General features: G+C 36.6%; 1 protein-coding gene across 1 annotated transcript; it reads left to right on the top strand.

The window, feature by feature from the left end:
• Nucleotides 1–424: 424 nt before the first annotated feature.
• Nucleotides 425–24,233, top strand: LOC102280512 (sulfotransferase 1E1). Its single transcript, XM_014480226.2, has 8 exons — nucleotides 425–512; nucleotides 4,199–4,360; nucleotides 8,203–8,328; nucleotides 9,130–9,227; nucleotides 13,001–13,127; nucleotides 15,186–15,280; nucleotides 19,799–19,979; nucleotides 23,427–24,233. Exons 2-8 carry the CDS (start codon nucleotides 4,213–4,215, stop codon nucleotides 23,537–23,539), a joined length of 888 nt encoding a protein of 295 aa, XP_014335712.1. The 5' UTR covers nucleotides 425–512; nucleotides 4,199–4,212; the 3' UTR covers nucleotides 23,540–24,233.
• The last annotated feature ends 1,076 nt before the right edge of the window (nucleotides 24,234–25,309 follow it).

Below are 25,309 nucleotides of genomic sequence, written 5' to 3'. Positions count from 1 at the left end.
TCATTTTCTTCTCTCTTCTTATTCCTCTAGGGAATTTAATCTTTCAAAAGTCAACCTCATCCTTTGATTCAGTAAGTGACACTCTCTTACAAATTCTCTTATATTTTGCTCCATCTTGCTTACATTTTTCTCCCTCATCTTTACCTTTATTTCCTTTTCCTCCTCCTTAACCCAGTGATAGCTACTGGCAAATTTAGAAATTTGCCTAAGAGCCAAGGATGAAAAATAACTGGAGAACCTCTAATATCTGTGTGAATAAACATGACTGTGTGGCTCACTGCACCTGCAGGTATGATTCCATATTTGTTTTACCCCATTGCATTAGGAAATCCAGAAAGCCTAGACTCACAAGTTAATCTCCGCCTCCTTCTCTGGTATTCAGAATAAAAATCCACCAGAAACATTCCAAACACACAGTAGTGCTCATCTTTTTTTGCAGCTTGAAACCTGAGTGGGGATTGAAGAAAACTGAATTGGATTACCCAGTTGCTTTCACAGGATCATCTGGACAGGTTTTATCTCTATTATTATTGCTGATATTAATATTTAGATTTTAGATATAGAAAATACAGAATTACTTATTACAAAACTATATTAAAAAGGAAATACAGAGAATAAAGTTTTTATCAATATTTTACTTACTTAGCGTAAAGCAAATAATCACTTTGTGATAAAAGATCACTTATTAAAAATAATATATTTATATAATGTTTTGCTGTTTAAATTAAAGCGTTTTAACATAAAACTTAGTATCATAGTTGCCTTGTAAATCCTGCATGTTAAACATGCTCTCTATTTTACTGAAGTAAGAACAAAGCAAGCAGAGTAGAAAAGTTAAAGTGGAGACTGAATTCTAGTCAGATGTTTACTTCTGTGAAATATGTCAGAAGCAATCTATTACTAACAGGGAACTTGCAAATATCACTTTACTTTTAAGTGAGAGACATTTGACCTTCAAGAGCAGAAATCCAAGTCCTTGGTAAGTAGTTGACAAGGTACACCATTGGCAGGACAGTGGCTGTTTCATCTAGGAATTGCTAGTGGATACTAGAAAGCCCAAGCAGATTTGATCTAACAATAAAACAATTGAATTTAATGAGGATTTTTTAGCATCTATTTTGTGACATAGTGCTATGGTTCTGGATAGAAAAATGTCCAAAAGGATATTCTCTCCTTTCAGCCACTTTGCTCAAATCCAAATTAAGTTGTAGAAGGTGAGGCTGAAGCAAGCCCTTTGCATCTATACTCATCCTGATAGTCAGCACTTATCTCTGTGTCTGGGAAGAGCAGAGGAGTTCACATAGAGTATACCGCTGAATGAAAGGCAGACTGGGGAGTAGAGGAGGGGAAGATGGAGAAAGAGAGAAAGAAAGAAGAAGGGAAGAGGAAATACAAAGAAAAGAAGAAACATATTTCTTCCCTCAACTGAATTCATGAATCACAGTTCTAATAATTTTTGGTCAGTGTTTCTAGACAATAGCACCCTCCACACTCAGTTAGGGAATGCAGTTGACAATTTCGAACTGAACTATGTCTTTTGAGAAAGAAAAAATCAGCTGGAGGTGAATCTGTACATTACAAGATGAGAGAACTTACCAAAAGAAGCTAAACAAAGCAAGGGATTTTATTATATGCCACCTAGTTTAACCCTGAGATTAAAATTGACCATGAAGGGTCAGTCAGAAGTCAGCCAACTGCTTTTGATAATAAATCAGCTACTCCCACTTGACTATAAGCCAATTCTTACAAACTTGGCAGAACACCAAGCAAGTTGTTCATATGAATAAACAAATCAATAGGCAGGACAAGGAATGCCTTTTGTACACATTTTTTTTCCCCCTAGTGATTATATGAGCAATAAATTTCTATATAAACCATTAAAAAATTAAAAACAACTGGCAATATAAGATGGAAACAATTCAGATATCTTCAATTTATAAATCAATGATAAATTACCTGCTATATATCATTTAGGAAAAAAAAAAAAAAACACTTCTGATGGACAAACTTGACCAAAATGATTAAAATAACCAATAAACTTATGAAACATAAAAACATGAAAAGCTATAAAATATCTTCGATATACAGATTTTTAGGAGTTTCCCTGATGGCTCAGCAGGTAAAGAATCATCCCGCAATGCAGGAGACACAGGAGACCTGGGTTCAATCACATGTATGAGCGTCTAACAACTTATCCTACAGGGTTGTTGGTTTTTTTTTGACAGGGGTGGATAAAAGGGAGATCCTACCATGTGTAAAATAGTTCGCTAGTGGGAAGCTGCTGTATAGCAGAGGGGGCTTAGCTCAGTGCTCTGGGATGACCTAGAGGGGTGAGATGGGGGACAGGAGGGAGGTTCAAGAGGAAAGGAATGTATGTGTACATATAGCTGATTCACTTTGTTGTACTGCAGAAACTATGGGCTTTCCTGGTGGCTCAGTGGGAAGGAATCTGCCTGCCAGTGCAAGAGATGTGGGTTTGATCCCTGGGTCAGGAAGACTGGGAAGATCCCAAAGATCCCCTGGAGAAGGAAATGGAAATCTACTCCAGTATTCTTTCCTGGGAAATCTCATGGACAGAGGGCCTGGAGGGCTACAGCCCATGGAGTTGCAAAGAGTTGGACATGGTTTAGCTACTAAACAATAACAATCCTGAGGCAGTCTTATAACTGAATATTGCCCAGTTCTCTGGCATGATGAGCCTCATTTTACTCAGTAATCAGATCAGATCAGTCGCTCAGTCATGTCGGACTCTTTGCAACCCCATGAATCGCAGCACGCCAGGCCTCCCTGTCCATCACCAACTCCCGGAGTTCACTCAGACTCACGTCCATCAAGTCAGTGATGCCTTCCAGCCATCTCATCCTCTGTTGTCCCCTTCTCCTCCTGCCCCCAATCCCTCCCAGCATCAGAGTCTTTTCCAATGAGTCAACTCTTCACATGAGGTGGCCAAAGTACTGGAGTTTCAGCTTTAGCATCATTCCTTCCAAAGAAATGCCAGGGCTGATCTCCTTCAGAATGGACTGGTTGGATCTCCTTGCAGTCCAAGGGACTCTCAAGAGTCTTCTCCAACACCACAGTTCAAAAACATCAATTCTTTGGCGCTCAGCCTTCTTCACAGTCCAACTCTCACATCCATACATGACCACAGGAAAAACCATAGCCTTGACTAGACGAACTTTTGTTGGCAAAGTAATGTCTCTGCTTTTGAATATGCTATCTAGGTTGGACATAACTTTCCTTCCAAGAAGTAAGCGTCTTTTAATTTCATGGCTGCAGTCACCTAATACCTCATCTTAAAAGAAAAATAAAGGAGATCCTGTGAGGGCAATATCAAAGAAGGATAACATTTGTTGAAATGCTATATCACAAACTCAGAATGGAGTAAGTTTGCAGAGGAAAAAGGTAATGAGAGGAGTTGAAAGCCAATAAAGGAAAGTTTGCCTAATTAAAAAGTCTAAGGCTTACTCTGAACATGAAATGAGATATCATGGGATCAGGCACTGTCAATGATAACTGTGTTGTTTAACCTTATAAATTTCACACAAGTCACTCAATGAGAGTGTCAACTTTACTGATGAAGTGAGAGAGAAAAGTATAAGTAATGCTAGGGGGTCATACTCTTCTATACCTTCAAGAATCTGTGTCTTAGACATATACATTACACTGTCATTATTTTCATCTTTTTAATACTCTCACCAAGCATTTGATTTTTTTTTTCATTGAATGAAACATATTCAGTATCAAAGAAAGCTTTGACTTTGACATCTGGCAATAGCTATCAAATGTGGCCATCAAAATTTATTGTTATTTAATGTATACAAAATTAATTAAAGGGATTCTTTGCCAAAATATTGTTGCATTTTCACAATCTCTTAGTCTTTTTGTATGTTTTATCAGTTTTGACAGAGAAATCAAGGCTCTATTGAATGTATCACACATTTTGTACATAGTCTTAAAACATGTAACTTATTTGTGCTTTGTACTACTTATTCTTTTATATGTTAGACTTAGTAATAGAAATAGAAACTCTTAAAGCACCAAGGCTATGTTATACATTTCTTTAATATTCCTTACCCTATATGCTCAACATATAAGAAATGTTAGACACCCAAGAGAAATTTGATGTACAGGACTACTATTAATATTAAAACAACTTAAAGTGCATGTGAAGTGGAAAACGTATCTTTTTTTCTTTCAGTGTACCACTCCACGATGAGTTCTTCCAAACCATCCTTTTCAGATTACTTTAGCAAACTTGGTGGAATACCAATGTATAAAAAATTTATCGAGCAGTTTCATAACGTGGAGGAATTTGAGGCAAGACCAGATGACCTTGTCATTGTCACCTATCCCAAATCTGGTAAGTCTCTTTGTTATGTCAAAGTTGTTCCCTTTTCACCTAGAAAAGACAAATGCACCTTTTCTGTTAAATATTAAGCCATTCATTTCTCCCACATTCATTCTCTGTATTAAATAAGAACATATTATACAAGTTCTGCTATATACACAGAAAATAGTGGCATATTATAACTCTATTCTCTTGGTATAAGTTAAATAAGCAGGGTGACAATATACAGCCTTGACGTACTCCTTTTCCTATTTGGAACCAGTCTGTTGCTCCATGTCCAGTTCTAACTGTTGCTTCCTGACCTGCATACAGGTTTCTCAAGAGGCAGGTCAGGTGGTCTGGTATTCCCATCTCTTTCAGAATTTTCCCAAGTTTATTGTGATCCACATAGTCAAAGGCTTTGGCATAGTCAATAAAGCAGAAACAGATGTTTTTCTGGAACTCTCTTGCTTTATCGATGATCCAGCGGATGTTGGCAATTTGATCTCTGGTTCCTCTGCCTTTTCTAAAACCATCTTGAACATCTGGAAGTTCACGGTTCACGTATTGCTGTAGCCTGGCTTGGAAAATTTTGAGCATTACTTTACTAGCATGTGAGATGAGTGCAATTGTGCAGTAGTTTGAGCATTCTTTGGCATTGCCTTTCTTTGGGATTGGAATGAAAACTGACCTTTTCCAGTCCTGTGGCCACTGCTGAGTTTTCCAAATGTGCTGGCATATTGAGTGCAGCACTTTCACAGCATCATCTTTCAGGATTTGAAATAGCTCAACTGCAATTCCATCACCTACACTAGCTTTGTTCATAGTGATGCTAAGGCCCACTTGACTTCACATTCCAGGATGTCTGGCTCTAGGTGAGTGATCACACCATCGTAATTATCTGGGTCATGAAGCTGTGCTTTATACAGTTCTTCTGTGTATTCTTGCTACCTCTTTTTGATAGCATCTGCTTCTGTTAGTTCCATACCATTTTTGTCCTTTATCGAGCCTATCTTTGCATGAAATGTTCCCTTGGTATCTCTCATTTTCTTGAAGAGATCTCTAGTCTTTCCCATTCTGTTGTTTTCCTCTATTTCTTTGCATTGATCACTGAGGAAGGCTTTCTTATCTCTCCTTGCTCCTCTTTGGAACTCTGCATTCAGATGCTTAGATCTTTCCTTTTCTCCTTTGTTTTTCGCTTCTCTTCTTTTCACAGCTATTTGTAAGGCCTCCTCAGGCAGCCATTTTGCTTTTTTGTATTTCTTTTCCATGGAGATGATCTTGATTCCTGTCTCCTGTACAATGTCACGAACCTCATGAGAAATGCTGGGCTGGAAGAAGCACAAGCTGGAATCAAGATTGCCGGGAGAAATATCAATAACCTCAGATATGCAGGTGACACCACCCTTATGGCAGAATGAAGAGGAACTAAAAAGCCTCTTGATGAAAGTGAAAGTGGAGAGTGAAAAAGTTGGCTTAAAGCTCAACATTCAGAAAACTGAGATCATGGCATCTTGTCCCATCACTTCATGGGAAATAGATGAGGAAACAGTGGAAACAGTGTCAGACTTTATCTTTTTGGGCTCCAAAATCACTGCAGATGGTGATTGCAGCCATGAAATTAAAAGACACTTACTCCTTGGAAGGAAAGTTATGACCAACCTAGATAGCATATTAAAAAACAGAGACATTACTTTGCCAACATAGGTCCATCTAGTCAAGGCTATGGTTTTTCCAGTAGTCATGTATGGATGTGAGAATTGGACTGTGAAGAAAGCTGAGCACCAAAGAATTGATGCTTTTGAACTGTGGTGTTGGAGAAGACTCTTGACAGTCCCTTGGACAGCAAGGAGGACCAACCAGTCCATCCTAAAGGAGATCAGTCCTGGGTGTTCATTGGAAGGACTGATGTAAAGCTGAAACTCCAATAGTTTGGCCACCTCATGTGAAGAGTTGACTCATCCGGAAAAGATCCTGATACTTGGAGGGATTGGGAGCAGGAAGAGAAGGGGACGATGGAGGATGAGATGGCTGTATGGCATCACCGACTCTGGGAGTTTGTGATGGACAGGGAGGCCTGGTGTGTTGCGATTCACGGGGTTGCAAAGAATTGGACACAACTGAGCAACTGAACTGAACTGAACTGATAGCTCTATTCTAAAACTACAATCTGTACATATAATTTAAGCAGCACACTGATAAATGGGTATTTTGCCATATAAGAAATTCACATAATATAGATGGATGACTACAGAACCATTAGTAAAATTTAAAATTACCTGTCTTTATGTCATTGTTGTCATTGCTGTATAGACAAAGTATAAGTAATTTTCATGGATTTTTAAAAAAATTAGCACTTTTTAGTTAATCAGTTCCTCTTTCTAAAGTCCATCTCTGAATATCTATTATATATTTTCCTGAACTTACCTTGTTTGTCATATCTTACAATCTTAGAAATTTAGAAATTAGAAAGTCCAATCCAGACTTCTTCTCTATCTGGTTGCTCCAATTAGTACTTAAATATGTCAAACGTTAAATATACCTTAGGCTATTCTGACTCTAAAGTGGTCTTCCATTCTCTTTCCTGTCTGGATCAATGTCAGCACAAAACCAGTCACCTGTTGAGGACATATGAGAGCTGTTTCAGAATCAGTTTCTCTTAACTTCTTCATCTTCCGTATTCAATCAATCAATCTGTTTTGCCTGTTTAGTCTCATAGATATGCCTCAGAGTCAGCTTCTAGTTTTGTTGTCACTTTCTTATGACGCTTTACTCCGTTATTGTATTTACTCTGCCACTAGAGGAAGTCTTCCAAAACATGACCCTTATAACCTTGCTTTCTTTCTTGATGTATGGCAGTGACCTTTAAAATCCTTTAGAAATGACCTGAACTCTAGTATGAATTACAAGGCTTTGTAGGCTTGGTGTCTGCTTGACACTGCATCCTCATCTCCATTCATCCCTTCAAGTAGCCTCTGATTTAGGTTTTATAATCTACATCCATGGATGTAGATCCATGGAGATGGAAATGGCAACACACTCCAGTATTCTTGCCTGGAGAATCCCTTGGACAGAGGAGCCTAGCAGACTACAGTCCATGGGGTCGCAGAAGAGTCACAACAGAAGCAATCTACATCCAATTCATTTCCTCACCACTTTACTATTTGTAAATATCTGGCTTTTGATTTTAAAAAAAGGAGAGAGAGTTCTTCTGTCTGATAGAGCTCTCTCCTATCTTACACAATTAGTGAATTTATGCCAATAATTTGTTAAGGCTAAGCTCAATTACCATGTTCTCTTAAAGTCATTTCTTTCTTGTGGAAACATCATGGCAACAGCAGAAGCACATCAAGTCCTCCTTTACAGTTCTTTAAATCCCTGTGCCCATCTATATTACAGCCACTTAAGAAAAATGAAGTGTAATTATTGAGCACTGTTTCTGACTCTTCTGAGGGCCCTTGAATATCACAGGACAAGGACCAGACTTTTTCTTTTCTATATTCTCTGTACTAGGACTCAACCTGAGGCATAAAAGCTATTGAGAAACACTGTGGTTGAAAGCGTGCTTACTTTTTAGATGTGAAAATTTAGATTCAAATAAGTTATCAGCTTGTACAATATCACAATTCATTTTTGACAAAGTCAAATTTCCATCATAGGTGTATTTTATTACAACTATGTTCATCCTTATTTTTGATGCTATGTATAAGAGTAAATATTAGGGGAAATAGTTTTTGTGTCCTGTGGCGATTCTGACAACTTTCAAATGCTATTTCATTGGTAGCATCTTACTTTATCCAACTATAAATACATTGATCCCTGCATTATCATTATGCATTGTCAATGGGAGACTCAGGTGTGTTTAATTTTTTCAGGTACAACATGGCTTAGTGAAATTATATGCATGATTTATAATAACGGTGATGTGGAAAAGTGCAAAGAAGACGTCATTTTTAATAGAGTTCCTTACCTGGAATGTAGCACTGAACACGTGATGAATGGTAATACATAAGTTAATTTTAAAAGCTATACACATATATTTTAATGTGTGGGTGTAAATGGTACAAGAAAGACTGTATGCAAAATAGCATTTTTTGGCAATAGTATTAAATGGCAATTAGTATTATGTTGTCTACATAGGGAGGTATGTAAATTTAAATCTTGACAGTTTATAGTATAGCATATTCCTGGAATTGAGTGAGTGAGGAAAGCTCTGACATGCTTTCATCAGAGCCTAGAAATATATGAGAATTATATCTCTCCTTGGGATATATGCAGTGATACTTTAAACACTAGGGACATATCCATAAATTTTTAAGGATGTGCAAAAAGATGTTCATCACAGATTCTTTTATTATTGTAAAAAATTAGAGACAATATAAATGTTAATCAACAGAAGATAAAAGTGACATGAAGTCATTAAATATATTATGATATCATATGTTTGTTGTCACTGAAGTGTTGGTACAAAATATGAAGAAAAATGCAATTATAAAATATTAAAAAATTTCATCTGTGTGTCTGGTATTTATATGGCTATAAGTCTGGGCATATTGGTATAGTTGTATGGAAGGATGCTTACCAAAATGTTAATAATGATTTTTTTCAAAGTGATGAAAATTTATTTAATCTATTTTTTTTTCTGTATGATTTTATCTATCTAAACTTCTGTCATAGTGAATACATATCATTATTAGGAACATAATATAGAATGTATAGATATTTCTATTTTTAAAATCTGTAAAAATCCATACAAATATTTGTAATTTTTGAAGTTGTCCAACTTTTTTTTTTTAAATTAGGAGTGAAACAATTAAATGAGATGGCATCTCCTAGAATAGTGAAGTCTCACCTGCCTGTGAAGCTTCTTCCAGTCTCATTTTGGGAAAAGAACTGTAAGGTAACAGAGTCAAGTGTTCTTAGAACTTCACCCAACTCAAAGAATGTTACAATGAATAAAGTTAGGTAATATCCTGCGTCTTATATACACTTGTTTATTTATTTCTTCACTGAATCTATAGACATTTTAAAAATGTGGATCATAATATAGTTAGAAGGTCTAGACTTCAATTCTAACTCCAGAGCTGATTCTCAGAAAAACAGATAAACTCTCTGAGCTTTCAGGAAGCTGAAGTTTCCTCATCTTTAAAGAGGGATAATAATTGCATTTCACATAGAGTTGTTATAAGGATTAGCTAAATTAATGCTTGTGAAGTGCTTAACATAGTACCTAGCATGTTATAAACAATTTACAATGGCTACTTTTATTTGTTATTATTAGTAATTGTAGTCAATGTACTCTTTTTGCAAACTATTGTGCTTGGCCTTGTGAGGCATGCAAATGAGCTAGGCAAGGATAAACCAGACAAAAATGATAGAATAATTATTTAGTGAGTGCCTATCATGAGCCAGCAATATAACAAATACACATGTAATCTTTGTCTTTATGGATACATGGGTCACAGGGGAAAGGGATAAATAACAGACACTACAGAAGGTGATATAGATCAAGCAAAGGAAGAGTTCTGGCCTAGATATTGAGGGCAGAGAAGGAACCTTAAAGCAAGTAACATCTCATCTGATATGTGAAGGATGCATAAGAATTAGTCTATATAATCTCTGAGGTAACCCAAGGTGGGATGTGAAACCAGTTCAATTTAACTGGAAGACTGAGTGCCTGTATTGGTTGGATGAGGGATGGGAGATGAGCTGGGTTTGTTTGCAACAGATATGGAGGCCAACTTATGAAGTTTGGGCTCTACTTTGATGATAATGAGGAGTTACAGCCGTATTAAGCTGCTGATTGAGATGATCAGTTTTGCTGTTTAGAAAGAATAATAACAAGGAATCCTAAAGTACAGGCCAAACATTGTTTTAGACCACTGATGTTGTTCCTCAAGACTTTACTAGCTTTATTAGGACACACTATGATCCATACTAAACATATGAGATATTAAAGTACTATATGTAGTCATTATTGACCAAAAAGGGATCTATCAGAGTCATGAAGTATTTCTATTTTGTACTATGATATAACATGGTATAGATGACATTTTTTGGAGCTACGTAGTGCAAACTTTTGAAGATTTCAGTGTTTTTTTGTTTGTTTGCTTTTATCATAAGCAATCCTAGAATGATCACATACATCCTTCTGAAGTCATACATAAGAGTTCTCTCTTTAATAAATACTATTTATATGTATCTTCTGGGAAATGTGTGACTACTATTTTTTCAAGATATTTGGCCAAGTTACTTTTTTTCTTTGAAGAATGGAATGAAGTCTTGGTGTTATCCCTTTACTTGGACATGAAAAGATACTGTACCTTTACAATAGCTACAGTCTTCAAAAGCCTACTTATTATCTCAGGGATTATCAAAGAGTAGGAGACCATTGGATGAATCACAACTTGAGTACTTCTGGGGTGATTCACTGGTGGACAAGAAGACAGGTGGATTGAAACTATTGGTAAAAGTGTGTTTGGAGTTTTGAACTAAAAACTTTAAGTGGTTAAAAAAAAAGAGAGTGAAAAAAAGGAACAAGCTAAAAGCTAAAAGAAGCAATTGAAGTCAGTAAACTTGAGGCTTTGGAGTTGTTGCAGAAGAGATATATCCTTGATAAGAGAGAAAGGATAAAGAAACAGAACTGTCTTGGAAGAAATGGTGCTCAAGGACAAGTCTTCAGAACCTTTAAGGTACTGGACTAGTTTCAAGAATTGGCTGTAAATGTTGCTAACTGAAGTAAAATAGAGGTAATGATCAAAGACCCCAAGAACCTAAAGAATCTGATGGATCATGTATACAAACACTAAAATTACACAGCATGATGAAAAGCTTTGGAATAGAGAGTAATATTATGAGTCTGATGTTCAAATCTTCAGTTAAGCAAGGGAGTGACCATAAGTTTAAAAATGGCTTCAGTTAGGAGAAGAATGAATTATTACAGGGTTTTTTCAAGTGTAGGATTTTTAAGACAGATTATATCCCAAGTGAATTGTGGGCAAACTAGAAACTTTGACTTGAGAGAGCTGAGGGGAAAGACTTAGATTTTCCTCAAAGGCAGGAAGAGCATGCACAGTGAAAAGTTAGTGTATAGAATCAAATCTTCCAAAATGCAGAGAAGATAAACCACTGGAAGTTTAAGGAAAGAGGGGTTGCTTTTACATTCCGCCTTCCCCCACCTTGAAGAATAGGGAACTAAGAGGTAAAAACTACTATGTATAAAATAAATAAGCTACAAGGATATATCGTACAACACAAGGAATATAGTCAATATTTTATAAAAACTATAAGTGGAGGTAACCTTTAAAAATTATTAATCACAATGTTGTACACTTAAAACTTATATAATATTGTACATCAACTATAACTCAATAAAAAAAGAGTACATTAGGAAAAAAAAAAAAACTTCGTGGATGACCTGGAGCAAAACTTTAATATAGATTGTATTTTGAGATGCAGAGAATATTCAAGACAGAGAAACAATATGAACAAAAAAAAAGGAATAAAAATGATAAAGCAAATTTGTGGATATATATATATATATATATCATATATATATATATATATATATAGTGGCAAAGAATTCCATTCAGCTCATAAGCAAAAAGGCTAGAGAAAATTTTAAATAAATGTGGAAAAGTTTCATACGGCCAATGATAGCTTTGTTGAGAAAGAAAGTTGACTTTCTGTAGTATTTGGAGCTTTTTATAGTGGGGCCTTAAAAATGAAAACCATACTTCTTAGAATATTCAAACAGATTTCTTTAAAATTGTTTGAAAGTGTAGAAACTTGAGTAAGACAGATTAGTGAGCCTTATCAAATCCACTAAAGAGTGGAGAATCAAGAGCTGCCATAGACCATGGTGTGGCTCAGGTGCCTGAAGGAGGAAGTGGAAGACCATAGAGAGAATTTACTGGTGCAGGTCTTTTCCTGCAATGCAGAGTTGTTGTTTAGTCGCTGGTTCATGTCTGATTCTTCTGCGACCCCACGGACTGTAGCCTGCCAGGCTCCTCTGTCCATGAGGTTTCTCAGGCAAGCATCCTGGAGTGGGTTGCCATTTCCTTACTCCAGGGGATCTTCCTGACCCAAGGATCCAACCCCTGACTCCTGCATTGGCAGGCAGGTTCTTTACCACTGAGCCACCAGGGAAGCATGGAGTATTAGGGGTCTAAGCATCCCATAAAAATTAGCTTTTCTTCAAGACTATAAGAAAATAGCAGGACCTTTTTAAAATTGTTATGCAGGATAGTTGTGTAGAATAAAGGCCAGAAGACTTTTTGACTGAATGATTTATCAAATTGCTTAGTCTCATTGATTAATTCTCAACCATGTATTCTGACTCATATTTAGTTTAGTTTCTTCACTTATAATTTGGAGATAATAATCTGCCTCACCCAATTTATATCAGTGGAATTTGAGGCTCTAAAATTAAACATGTGAAAATGGCATAAAAATGAAAAGTGAAAACTAACATTGAACAGCAATACAAAAGACGTTGTCATTTCAGTTTATTGAAGGAATTTCCTTTTTTATAATTTTAATATTTCATAAATTTTCTAAAGCAAATATATGTTATGTTTACAGTTAAAAACATAAACTTTTTCTTTTTAAATCTTGATGTGACTATATTTGAAAAATAGCAGGTGATTTAATAACTAATTTCATCTTCCTTAGATCATCTATCTTTCCCGGAATGCCAAGGATGTGGTTGTTTCTTATTATTTTTTCATTTTAATGGTGACTGCTATTCCAGATCCTGACTCTTTTCAAGATTTTGTGGAGAAATTCATGGATGGAGAAGGTATGAAGAGTTTCTTTCCTTTTCTGAATTCTTTCAAGGTAAATGATACAAGACAAATGAATCTTTAGGGATAATTTTTGCTTTCTGTTCTGGTCTGTTATCCTTCCTGGTCCTTGATTAAAACACAGAAGTTCTAGAAGCCCTTGAACTTAGAACAAGCATAATTTTTCCAGATGAGAATGGCAAAATTCAGAATCTGGACATTCGAGTACAGTGCCTACAAGTAGGTATATAGATGTATATGTGTGTGTCCGATTCTCTCTCATGTCTTTTTATTACAGAAGTACTTCACAGTGCGTTATTATAACTTCATTGAACAAGAAGGAAAAAGATAGAGGACAGAACTTGTTCATTTATATTTAAGAAAAATTTCAGATACTAAATGAGGCCAGAATTCACAAAGAAGTCTGAATATCTACAAAATTCTTACTCATTCTACCCTCTGTACAGTCTGAATAATTCAACTAGATTTCTTAGAATAGTACAAGAGTTAACTTGAGCAAAAGTTCTGAGAAATTTTGTCTTTTTATTTAACTCCAGACTAAAGCAACAGAGTATTCAGGTTCAAGAAAGAAAGTGTTTAGTATCTAGTATTAACTAAAGAAGGCCATTCTGACTCCTTAATAATAAGTGTAAGGAAAAGGATAATAATGTCATTTATATCATCCAAAATTAATATTGACTCAATAAAAGTGTGATATATGTGCTTTATGTTTGCTGCTACCTTTGGAAAACTTTATGCTAAAGCACAAATAAATTACATGCCTCAAGATCATCAAAACATGCATTGTAAAACAGATAAAGATAATGCTGTACCTCTGCAAAATAGATGAATAAGATCACTATAAAAGTCATTTATGACTTTTCTGCAAAGAAACAAATGGGACAAAACAGAAGACCTACCCACAGATACAGAGAAAAGATTAGCAGTTACCATAATGGAGAAGGATAGGGGAGGGGCAGAATGATGAAGGGGATTAAGAGTCCAAACTGCTAGCTATAAAATAAATACATCACAGGGAAGTAATGAACAATACAGGGAATATAGTCATTATTTTATACTAACTTTTGGTGTGTAATGTATTCAAATATTGAATCACTATGTTCACACCTTTGATATTATTTTAGGTTAACTATAAATAAATAAATAATTGTCAGTAGGGTCAAAGAACAAAAGAAATATCCAATAACTTAATGCAAAGCAGAATACCTTGACTCACACATCATTATATTAACTTGTCAGCTTTTTACTGGGTGAAACACTTGGATACATGTGAGAAAAGATGAGGGAGAGAAAAGAGGAATCCATATTTGGTCATATCATATCACGTCCAAAATCTTCTAACTTTTTAAAGTGAGAATGAAACTAAGGATCCCTAAGAAAGCATCCCTTACCGTTTAAACTGAAACAGTGTAATGAAATTATATAATTATTATAATTATAAATTATTCAGTTACCAAAGCTACTTTTTAAATGGTAAATTTGAGATCTGGACTGCATTCTAATCATAAAAATACTGATAGCTCTACTACTCACCTCCTTTCATTAACAACACACACACACAGACACACACACCACTTTCAAAAATACTCTCATAAGTTCTAAATCAAATGGAAAGACTTCCATCACTTTTCCTCTGAGTCATAAACTATGTCATAATAATGAAAGTTGAGATTATATTTCTGTATGTAGATTTTTCAACATACTTCCTGCAGAGAAATTTGCCTCAGATGGGCAGCTGATCTCTGGTTTTCATTCCATGATCATTTATTTATATTTTTTTTCTCTGAAGCCTCATTTTCAAGCTGAGTCTGAGTGTAGAGTTGATGCTATGTCCTCACATTGTTTTTTTTTTAATATAAACTTATTTATTTTAATTGAGGGTTAATTACTTTACAATATTGTATTAGTTTTGCCATACATCAACATGAATCCACCGGAGGTATACATGTGTTCCCTATCCTGAAGCCCCCTCCCTCCTCCCTCCCTGTACCATCCCTCTGGGTCGTCCCAATGCACCAGCCCCGAGCTCACATTGTTTTTATCTCTGATCTTAGTTCCTTATGGTTCCTGGTTTGAACATACAAAATCTTGGTGGGAAAAGAGCAAGAATCCGCAAGTGCTATTTCTTTTCTATGAAGACATGAAGGAGGTGAGAAACTCAAAAGATATGGCAACTTTATAATTATCAAAATGTTAGCATTTGATAATAATGTAGATACAAAATTTTGCCTTCAAATAAATAATGCAGCCAACTCCAAAAGTTACAATAATCCAGATACTCCACTATAGATTGAAGCTAGTGAATAAAAACCTTCTGTAAATGAACACATTTAAACTCAAGTTTCAAAAAAATTACTAAACATAAAAGTGGAAAGAGTTTGAGTTCTTAAATCAAAGCAACAGCCACACACAACACACACACACACACACACACACAGATGCAGATGCACAAAAGGAATCACAATGGGCAAGAAGAGTTAACTGGTTTCTAAATCCATAGATAATGGAATTATTAAAAAAAAAAAGACCATAAAATAGCTATACTTCACGTATTTAAAAAAATAAAAGAAGAAATTTAAAATCTTACAAAGAAACAAGAGGTTACTAAAATTGACAAAGCAGATTTGGGGGAGAAAAGAGCAGCAAACCAGAATTTCTAAAATAACTTCTAAAAATTAAAATTTGAAAAGCAAAAAGATGGCTTAAATAACAGATAAGGCATGGCTACATAGTGAATTAGTAATGTGGTAGATGATGCTGAGGAAGGTCCACAGGATGTACCTCAGTGAGATAAATAGAATACTTTAGAAAGAGTAATGGATATGTAGGATAGAGTAATAACATCTTACATGTATCAAGTCAAACTTCCAGAAGAGAGTAAACAGAACGCCAGAATAGCAAAATACAAAAGTATGATGACATCACAATGTCTTAAAAATCTAGTTTTATTTTTCTAGCTTCATTAATAATCAGGGTAATTCAAAATAAAAATGTCTATGAGGTGTTATTTCACACCCAGCAGAGTCACAACAATGAGCTGTAGTCTGACTGGGCTGTGCTTAGTTGCTTAGTCATATCTGACTCATTGCAACCCCATGGACTGTAGACCGCCAGGCTCCTCTCTCCATGGGGATTCTCCAGGCAAGAATATTGGAGTGGGTTGCCATACTCACTTTCGAGGGATCTTCCCAACACAACCCAGGGATTGAACCCAGGTGATCCAACCAGTCCATTCTGAAGGAGATCAGCCCTGGGATTTCTTTGGAAGGAATGATGCTAAAGCTGAAACTCCAGTACTTTGGCCACCTCATGCGAAGAGTTGACTCATTGGAAAAGACTCTGATGCTGGGAGGGATTGGGGGCAGGAGGAGAAGGGGACGACAGAGGATGAGATGGCTGGATGGCATCACTGACTCGATGGACGTGAGTCTGGGTGAACTCCGGGAGTTGGTGATGGACAGGGAGGTGCCGGGGTGCAGCCCCAGCTGATCCAGGGTATTCGAAGGAGAGATGGCATAGGCGACCTATTTATTTAAATATTTATCAAAGATATAAAGAGTAATAGAATGAGGATAGCTCAGTGAGGAAATTCAGTGAAAAAAGAGGCTGAATAATTCAGCCAGAAGGTAAGAGAAAGAACAACATGGGGAGACCAAGTTTTGGTGAACAAGGCCCACACTTTATTTTCCAAAGTAGTTTTTATACCTTAAGTTATGCATAGAGGATAATGGGGGAAGGGGTGGAGTCATGCAAGGACAGCAGTTCCTGGTCCTAATCGAAGCCAGGCTTTCAAACTTACCATATGCAAAAGTTCAGGTGATTTACATCATCTTCTGGCCAGGAGGCCTGTTAACATTTTAAGAAACTTATTTTTCTCTAAAGGTGATTATTCTAAAACCAGGCTCCAGCCTCCAAAAAGCATTGGACAAAGCTGCATTCCTATAGGGCAAAGGTGAGGTGGGCTCAATCAAGAAAAGAATTAACTCAAGGGTCCAAGTTTACAAACATTGAGGCTACTACTTACATTTCTATACACCCATTATATCAATCAATGTACTGCCAAGGACACAATAGGTAAGGGGTATGGAGACTTAGCAGCAAACATTGGCCCAATAAGTGAAAAACCCTTCACCAATACAATTTCTAATCAATCTTTTAACTACTCAAAGGAATCTGTGTTTAGACAGTTTAGAACATCTCCCGCCTCTCACAGTTGGGAGGCTCTGAACAATCACATGTGGCCGGAAAAACCTATTCAGGCAGGCTAGAGGATTTCCAAAGGAGTTTGTAGGTTGAAACACTGTCACACCCAGGAATTATTAACTGGAGCTGTAAGCTAACTCTTTTTTCAGAGAGAGGTAGTGGGGGACAGCCCCCGGTAAAGTCAGAGGTGTAGGTGAAAGCACAAAGCAGAAAGTAGGCAGACTCTGGTTTTGGGGGTAGATGCTTGAGAATTTCAGGGGGACTCCTGAGGCTCTATCCTGCCTTTGCGTATGCCGAGCCTCCTTCCTCATGACCTTTGCCATGGGCGAAGTTCCTCACGCTGGCTCCCGGCAGTGATAGAATTCTAGTTGAGCTATTCCAGATCCTGAAAGATGATGCTGTGGAAAGTGCTGCACTCAATATGCAATATGCAATATGCACTCAATATGCAATATGCCGGCTCCCGGCAGGGAGGCTTGGCGTGCTGCGATTTATGGGGTCGCAAAGACACTGACTCTTCGCGACTCCTTTGCAACCCCATGAACCAACTCTTTGCGACCCCTTTGTGACCCCATGAACCGACTCTTTGCGACCCCATGAATCGCAGCACGCCAGGCCTCCCTGTCCATCACCAACTCCCGGAGTTCACCCAGACTCACGTCCATCAAGTCAGTGATGCCATCCAGCCATCTCATCCTCTGTCGTCCCCTTCTCCTCTTGCCCCCAATCCCTCCCAGCATCAGAGTCTTTTCCAATGAGTCAACTCTTCACATGAGGTGACCGAAATACTGGAGTTTCAGCTTTAGCATCATTCCTTCCAAAGAAATCCCAGGGCTGATGTGTATATTAGTTTATATGCACAGCAACCTCCATAACAGCATTCCACACGACCATAAAAACAACCCCAATACACATGTACTCAGGAATAAATGCATTGTATGTACTATTATTCTACAATTAAATATTATATTGTAGTGAAAAGGAATATATTTCAAATGTGCTTATCAGTTGAGTAAAATCAAGCTATATTTTGTCTAGGGATACATACATGAGTTTCAAATCTGCAGAGTAAAGGCACAGGATTGAGTAGGTCAATTTCAGGACAGCAAGTTTGTTTGTTGTTGTTGTTTGTGAAAATTGGAATGGAGAGTGAAAAAAATGAAGTTGGGAACTTGCAAATGGAAGACCTTAGCCAATTGTGAATGTTTTCTTACATGCATTGGGTAGTAGGTAAGGGTGCTGCATTCATATTTATTCTTTAAAGTATATATGTACACATATCAAATAATTTATAAATGAAAGACAAAATACTAGATCTTTTTATTAAGGGATAACAAATATCTTCTCTAAATTATTTTATTTATATATATATATATATATATATATACTTATTTATTTATTTTTTGGCTGTGCTGGGTCTTCACTGCTGCTCAGGCTTTTCTCTAGTTGTGGCGACCAGGGGCTACACTACATTGAGGTGGCCAGGCTTCTCATAGCAGTGGTTTCTCTTGTTGAGGCTCTAGGGCATGTAGGCTCAGTAGGTGCAGTTCCCGGGCTCTAGGGCACATACTTGATAGCTGTGCCGCATGGGTTTAGTTGCTCCACGGCAAGTGGGATCTTCTGGATCAGAGATTGAACCCCTGTCTCCTGCTTTCGCAGATGGATTCTTTACCACTGAGCCACCAGGGAAGCCCTCTTCTCTCATTCTTTATTAGCACCAAGAAAGCAATTGATATCCATGTCTTGTTCACATCTTTGAGCAATTATTGAAATTCATTTCACAGTAATTCTAGAGTTGTTTTGATGAGGACATATTTAAAATAAAATTATGGATATTATTTTAGAAGCAGAATTATTTCTTTATAGAATTTAATGCAGAACAGATTTGAATGAGAAGCAACCATGATTTGTAGTTTGCTATTATGTTACTTAAATTTGTGTTCTATAGCTAGAATATTGAAGACAGTAAATTTAAAAGGCATTTGAACAAAATTTATTAGTTAATCCATCCCTTTCACCCTCCCAAATCGGCTCTATCCATTTACTCCTTATTTTGATCAATAATGGCCAGGTTTATGTTTCTTCTGTATTTGCATAAATGAGGAGCAAAAGAGTAAATGTTTTCTCTTGTTTCTGCAATACATCAAGTAAGAGTAAAAGACATTTACCATATATGTAGAGATACTATCTTTTTTATGGAAACAAGTAAATAAAAAATGCGTGAGAATACATATATGATACAATAGATTTATATGGAATTTATGGAGCAAAAATAGAGTTATCTAACTTAAATTGGAATAGTCAAGGAAATAATCCCAAAGAAGGTGATACTTAAGCTGAAGTTTGACAGGTAAACTGCTCATTAGAAACCTACTTTCCAATATCAGTGTGGGGAGGAGAGGGGAAGAATGGTTTTCTTATTGTGTCCTTTTTTTCCAAAAACAAAATATGTTTTTCTTTTTAGAATATCAGGAAAGAGGTGATGAAATTGTTAGAATTTCTGGGAAGGAAGGCATCAGATGAGCTTGTGGACAAGATTATAAAACACACTTCATTCCAGGAGATGAAGAACAATCCATCTACCAATTATACAACATTGCCGGATGAAGTCATGAACCAAAAAGTATCTCCCTTCATGAGAAAAGGTGAGATGCTCATGTTATTTGCCTCCATTGCTACAGGAAGGCCTAAGTTTAAACAGGTACAAGCAAACATCTATTAAAGTCTATTCATGCCTGTGGACCCCACTTGTTTTCTTCAGAGCTGTTTCCATATTTGAGTGATCAGTTCTGCAGAAGTATAAAATATTAATACTACTACTAAGAAATTACTATTAGAAATTTACTATTTGTAATTGACTGGTTTTGCAGAAACATAAAATACTAGTACTACTACTAATAAATTACTATTACATGTTGATTATTTGGTACATACAACAAATTATATTAAGAACCACAAATAGTCACCCCAGCCTCAGTACTAGCACTAATACCACACCCTACTACTACTACTACTACTACTACTAAGTCACTTCAGTCGTGTCCGACTCTGTGTGACCCCATAGACAGCAGCCCACCAGGCTCCCCTGTCCCTGGGATTTTCCAGGCAAGAACACTAGAGTGGGTTTCTATTCCCTTCTCCAAAGCATGAAAGTGAAAAGTGAAAGGGAAGTCCCTCAGTCATGTCCGACTCTTCCCGACCCCATGGACTGCAGCCTTCCAGGCTCCTCTGTCCATGGGATTTTCCAGGCAAGAGTACTGGAGTGGGGTGCCATCACCTTCTCCGATACCACACCCTACTAACTATTATTTGTTAAGTCTTTATGCCTTGGTGCTACACGCTTATGTTATACAAATTGTAAATTCTATTTTTTTAAAAATTCTAATACAAGAGTTAGGAAAAAACTTCTATTATCTCATTTTGAGATGAGGAAACAACCTTAGAACAGTTAGTCAGCTCTTCCCTAGCTAAGTGGCAGACGTTTTTCAAGACTAAATGTCAAATGTCCAAACATCAAATGGTACACATTGAATATGTACAGTTTTCTGTGTATTAATTATACTTCTACAAAGATGCTAAAAGAGCACTAAAGTTTCAAAGCACTAAGCAGAAAATACTGCTCAACTTGGTAAAAATATCAAAATACAATGAGGTGACATCTACTGAGAGGAGGCATGTTCTTGATGAGACACAGTCAGTTCATAAATACATAGGCATATAGGATATGGACCTAACAGAAGCAGAAGATATTAAGAAGAGGTGGCAAGAATACACAGAAGAACTGTACAAAAAAGAGCTTCATGACCAAGATAATCACAATGGTGTGATCACTGACCTAGAGCCAGACATCCTGGAATGTGAAGTCAAGTGGGCCTTAGAAAGCATCACTATGAACAAAGCTAGTGGAGGTGATGGAATTCCAGTGGAGCTCTTTCAAATCCTGAAATATGATGCTGTGAAAGTGCTGCATTCAATATGCCAGCGAATTTGGAAAACAGCAGTGGCCACAGGACTGGACAAGGTCAGTTTTCATTCCAATCCCAAAGAAGGGCAATGCCAAAGAATTCTCAAACTACCACAAGCTGGAATGAAGATTGCCGGGAGAAATATCAATAACCTCAGATATGCAGATGACACCACCCTTATGGAAGAAAGTGAAGAGGAACTAAAAAGCCTCTTGATGAAAGTGAAAGAGGAGAGTGAAAAAGTTGGCTTTAAAGCTCAATATTCAGAAAACGAATATCATGGCATCCAGTCCCATCACTTCATGGGAAATAGATGGGGAAACAGTGTCAGACTTTATTTCTTTGGGCTCCAAAATCACTGCAGATGGTGATTCCAGCCATGAAATTCCTTGGAAGGAAAGTTATGACCAACCTAGACAGCATATTAAAAAGCAGAGACATTACTTTACCAACAAAGGTCCATCTAGTCAAGGCTATGGTTTTTCCTGTGGTCATGTATGGATGTGAGAGTTGGACTGTGAAGAAGGCTGAGTGCCGAAGAATTGATGCTTTTGAACTGTGGTGTTGGAGAAGACTCTTGAGAGTCCCTTGGACTGCAAGGAAATCCAACCAGTCCATTCTAAAGGAGATCAGTCCTGAGTGTTCTTTGGATGGAACGATGCTAAAAGCTGAAACTCCAGTACTTTGGCTGAAACTCCAGTACTTTGGCCACCTCATGCGAAGAGTTGACTCATTGGAAAAGACTCTGATGCTGAGAGGGATTGGGGGCAGGAGGAGAAGGGGATGACAGAGGATGAGATGGCTGGATTGCATCACCGACTCGATGGACATGAGTTTGAGTGAACTCCAGGAGATGGAAGTGGACAGGGAGGCCTGGCGCGCTGCAATTCATGGGATCTCAAAGAGTCAGACATGACTGAGTGACTGAACTGAACTGAACTGATAGGATATGCAAAGTATTGGGACATCCAGTGTTACTTGGAATATCTTCCTCCTGGAAGAAAAAAATAATAAAATAAAATAAAAGAATGATCTTCCTCTTGGAACCAAATTGTCAATGATAGGGTTAAGGATTTTTTAAACAATTGTATTAACAAACTTGCAACTGGGTTAAAACAGGGCACCCCTGAAAAAAGAATAACATGCAGACTAAATTTAGGTTACTTATATTATCTCAGTTTCTTTCCCCAGAATGTCTTCATATATTTTAAACATAAAACAATAAACTAAAAATAATTTTCATGCTTGTAAAATGTTTCATACTATTGAGTCCTCCGACAGAATCTGATTTTCAAGACACATTTTCTATCTTACGCTTTTTGGATTATTTCACTGGGAACGTTTAGAGCTTCTTGGATTAAGAAGACAAGTGAACTACTGATTAAAGTACTAGAGACTTCTTCCTTTCAGAGGAGAGTTGGATGTGATGAAAAGCAAAGAAGAACCTTCTAGACTTTTGTAACAGCACAGGTGGTAAATATTGAGGAGTTTCTCTAACTGTTGGTGGCAGTAAAAATGGGGAGGAGGCAATGGCTATGAAGAAAGTCTGGATATAAATAAAGAATTAGATATTCTGGCCTAAAGACAACAGCCAAGCTTATGCAATGGATATCTGCATTCAATTAACCAGGTTATGGAAAATGACTCAAAGAAAATACAGTCTGGTGGGGAAGAAAATGAATTTATTTTTTAGCTGGGTGAATTTGAGATGTTTCTATGAAATACAGGTGACCACATCAGGTAGGCACTTGGGTATGAAGACATTATTCTGGATTTTAATGTTCTCAACATGAAGATGATATTTAATACCACAGGAGAGGTAAAACATGGATCACAAATATTTCAAAGGAAATTGGAGAAGAAAATTAAGTAGCATAAGAAAGGAAGGTCAGAGAAATAAATGTGCTGGGTTTTTTTTGTATGTTTATTTGTTTTATTATTTTTAAACAATCAGGACAAATCCTTGTTTGCATTCTTAAATATATAGTATTTATGGTATATACTTATAATTAAGGGTTGCAAAGTAAAATTTGATTAGGTGTTAATGAAAGTGATAGATATTAGAAAATTTCTCTATTCTGACTGGAAGACATAGTGTTCACTGCTTTCTTTTCTTTTCTGTTATAGGAGATGTAGGAGACTGGAAGAATCACTTTACAGTAGCCCTGAATGAGAAATTTGACATGCACTATGAGCAGCAAATGAAGGGGTCTACCCTGAAGTTCCGAACTAAGATCTAGGAAGGGTTTTCTTAACATCGGAGATTAAATTGTTCTTTCACCCTTCCTCACCTTCTTCATTTTAAGCTAGTAGATAATGAATTATACAAAAGATCATGATCAGGTTCACATGATTATTGAGATCTTAGTATGAAAGAGTAAGAGAGATTTTTTTCCTGTGATTATCTCTTTAATATTTTCTTTCCTTTCTTCTTTAATTATAAATATTACACAGAGCTATAACCTATGAGAATGATGTAGGTACACACAAGTTGTTCAAGTTGTTAGAGCCTCAGTAAAAATAACCAGACATTCCAAATTATTTAACTTTGTGTCTACTTTTTTCCCATTTATTAGTATATTTGGTATATACATATACCTTTAAATACATATTAATAACTGTACGTGGAATTTGAAAACCTTGACAAATAGAACTGAAAAGAATAAACATGAGTGTATAACTAGATGTATTATTTCTTGGCTGATATTATCTTTCATTAATGCAAAATGACTTAACTTGGAATTTACCTTAGTTTAGTGTAAATTTTCAGCATTTTCAGAACTGATTTCCAGATGTCTATAAATAATTCCAATGAGTACAATTTACATTTGAATATCTTTAGCTAATTTAAAATCGTTATGCTTTAGGGTTCCTTCTATCCTATACACAATGTAATGAAAGTAAGATCTGTAAAGTTTTAATGAATGTGACATATACCAGTAAAATAAAACAAAAGCAAAAGCAAAAAAAAATTGTTTTTTATTTAAACAATGTTGTTTTAACTTACATCTCCTATTTTTCTATATTGTATTGATCATCTTTTTCCTATAGTGTTTTTATTTTAACAGTCAATGCGTCCTTTCTCTGAATCAGAAGACACACAAAATTATGAAAAAATCACTATGGGTCTCCAGTAGAATACAACATCATAGTCAATTGATATATGTTTTCTTATTTGCAGAAAAGACTAGGAGTTTCCTACCCCTTGTTTAATAATTTTGATTTTTCAGAATCAAAGCCATATTTAGTGTAACATTTATATAAATTATACAAAAATTGAAGAATCTTGAAACTTTTTAAGAATTTGTTGGGTTGGGGTGGCAATTAGAATCTCAGTTTCTGGAGGGAACAATCGTTAATGCATACTTACACACAGGTGTGTGTGTATCATGGCAAATAAAAGGGGAAAAAGTGGAAACAGTGACATTTTCTTTTCTTGGGCTCCAAAATCACTGCAGATGGTGACTTCAGCCATGAAATTAAAAGAAACTTACTCCTAGGAAGGAAAGCTATGATAAACCTAGACAGCATATTAAAAAGGAGAGACATCACTTTGCCAACAAAAGTCCAGATAGTCAAAGCTATGCTTTTTCCAGTAGTCATGTACAGATGTTAGAGTTAAACCATAAAGAAGGCTGAGCGCCAAAGAATTGATGGTTTTGAACTGTGGTGTTGGAGAAGACTCTTGAGAGTCCCTTGGACTGTAAGGAGATCAAATACTATAGGAATAAGCCCTGAATATTCATTGGAAGGACTGATGCTGAAGCTGAAGCTCCAATACTTTGGATACCTGATGTGAAGAGCTGACTCACTGGAAATGCCCCTGATGCTGGGAAAGCTTGAGGGCAGGAGGAGAAGGGGAGGACAGAGTTGAAATGGTTGGATTGGCATCACTAACTCAATGGACATGAGTTTGAGCCAACTCCAGGAGGTAGTCAAAGGACAGGGAAGCCTGGAATACTGCAGTCCATGGGTTGCAAAGAGTTGGACATGACTTAGCAACTGAACAA

The sequence above is a fragment of the Bos mutus genome, chromosome 6 (assembly GCF_027580195.1).
Source record: "Bos mutus isolate GX-2022 chromosome 6, NWIPB_WYAK_1.1, whole genome shotgun sequence".
NCBI lineage: Eukaryota > Metazoa > Chordata > Mammalia > Artiodactyla > Bovidae > Bos > Bos mutus.
The sequence above is the reverse complement of the archived record's forward strand: the minus strand, read 5'-3'. Positions and strand labels throughout refer to the sequence as shown.

Coding starts and splice junctions, on each gene's coding strand:
- LOC102280512 (XM_014480226.2), top strand. CDS start 4,213: ATGAGTTCTTCCAAACCATCCTTTTCAGATTACTTTAGCAAACTTGGT. Junction 4,361..8,202: donor TGTCACCTATCCCAAATCTG/GTAAGTCTCTTT, acceptor TAATTTTTTCAG/GTACAACATGGCTTAGTGAA. Junction 19,980..23,426: donor ATCTCCCTTCATGAGAAAAG/GTGAGATGCTCA, acceptor TTTCTGTTATAG/GAGATGTAGGAGACTGGAAG.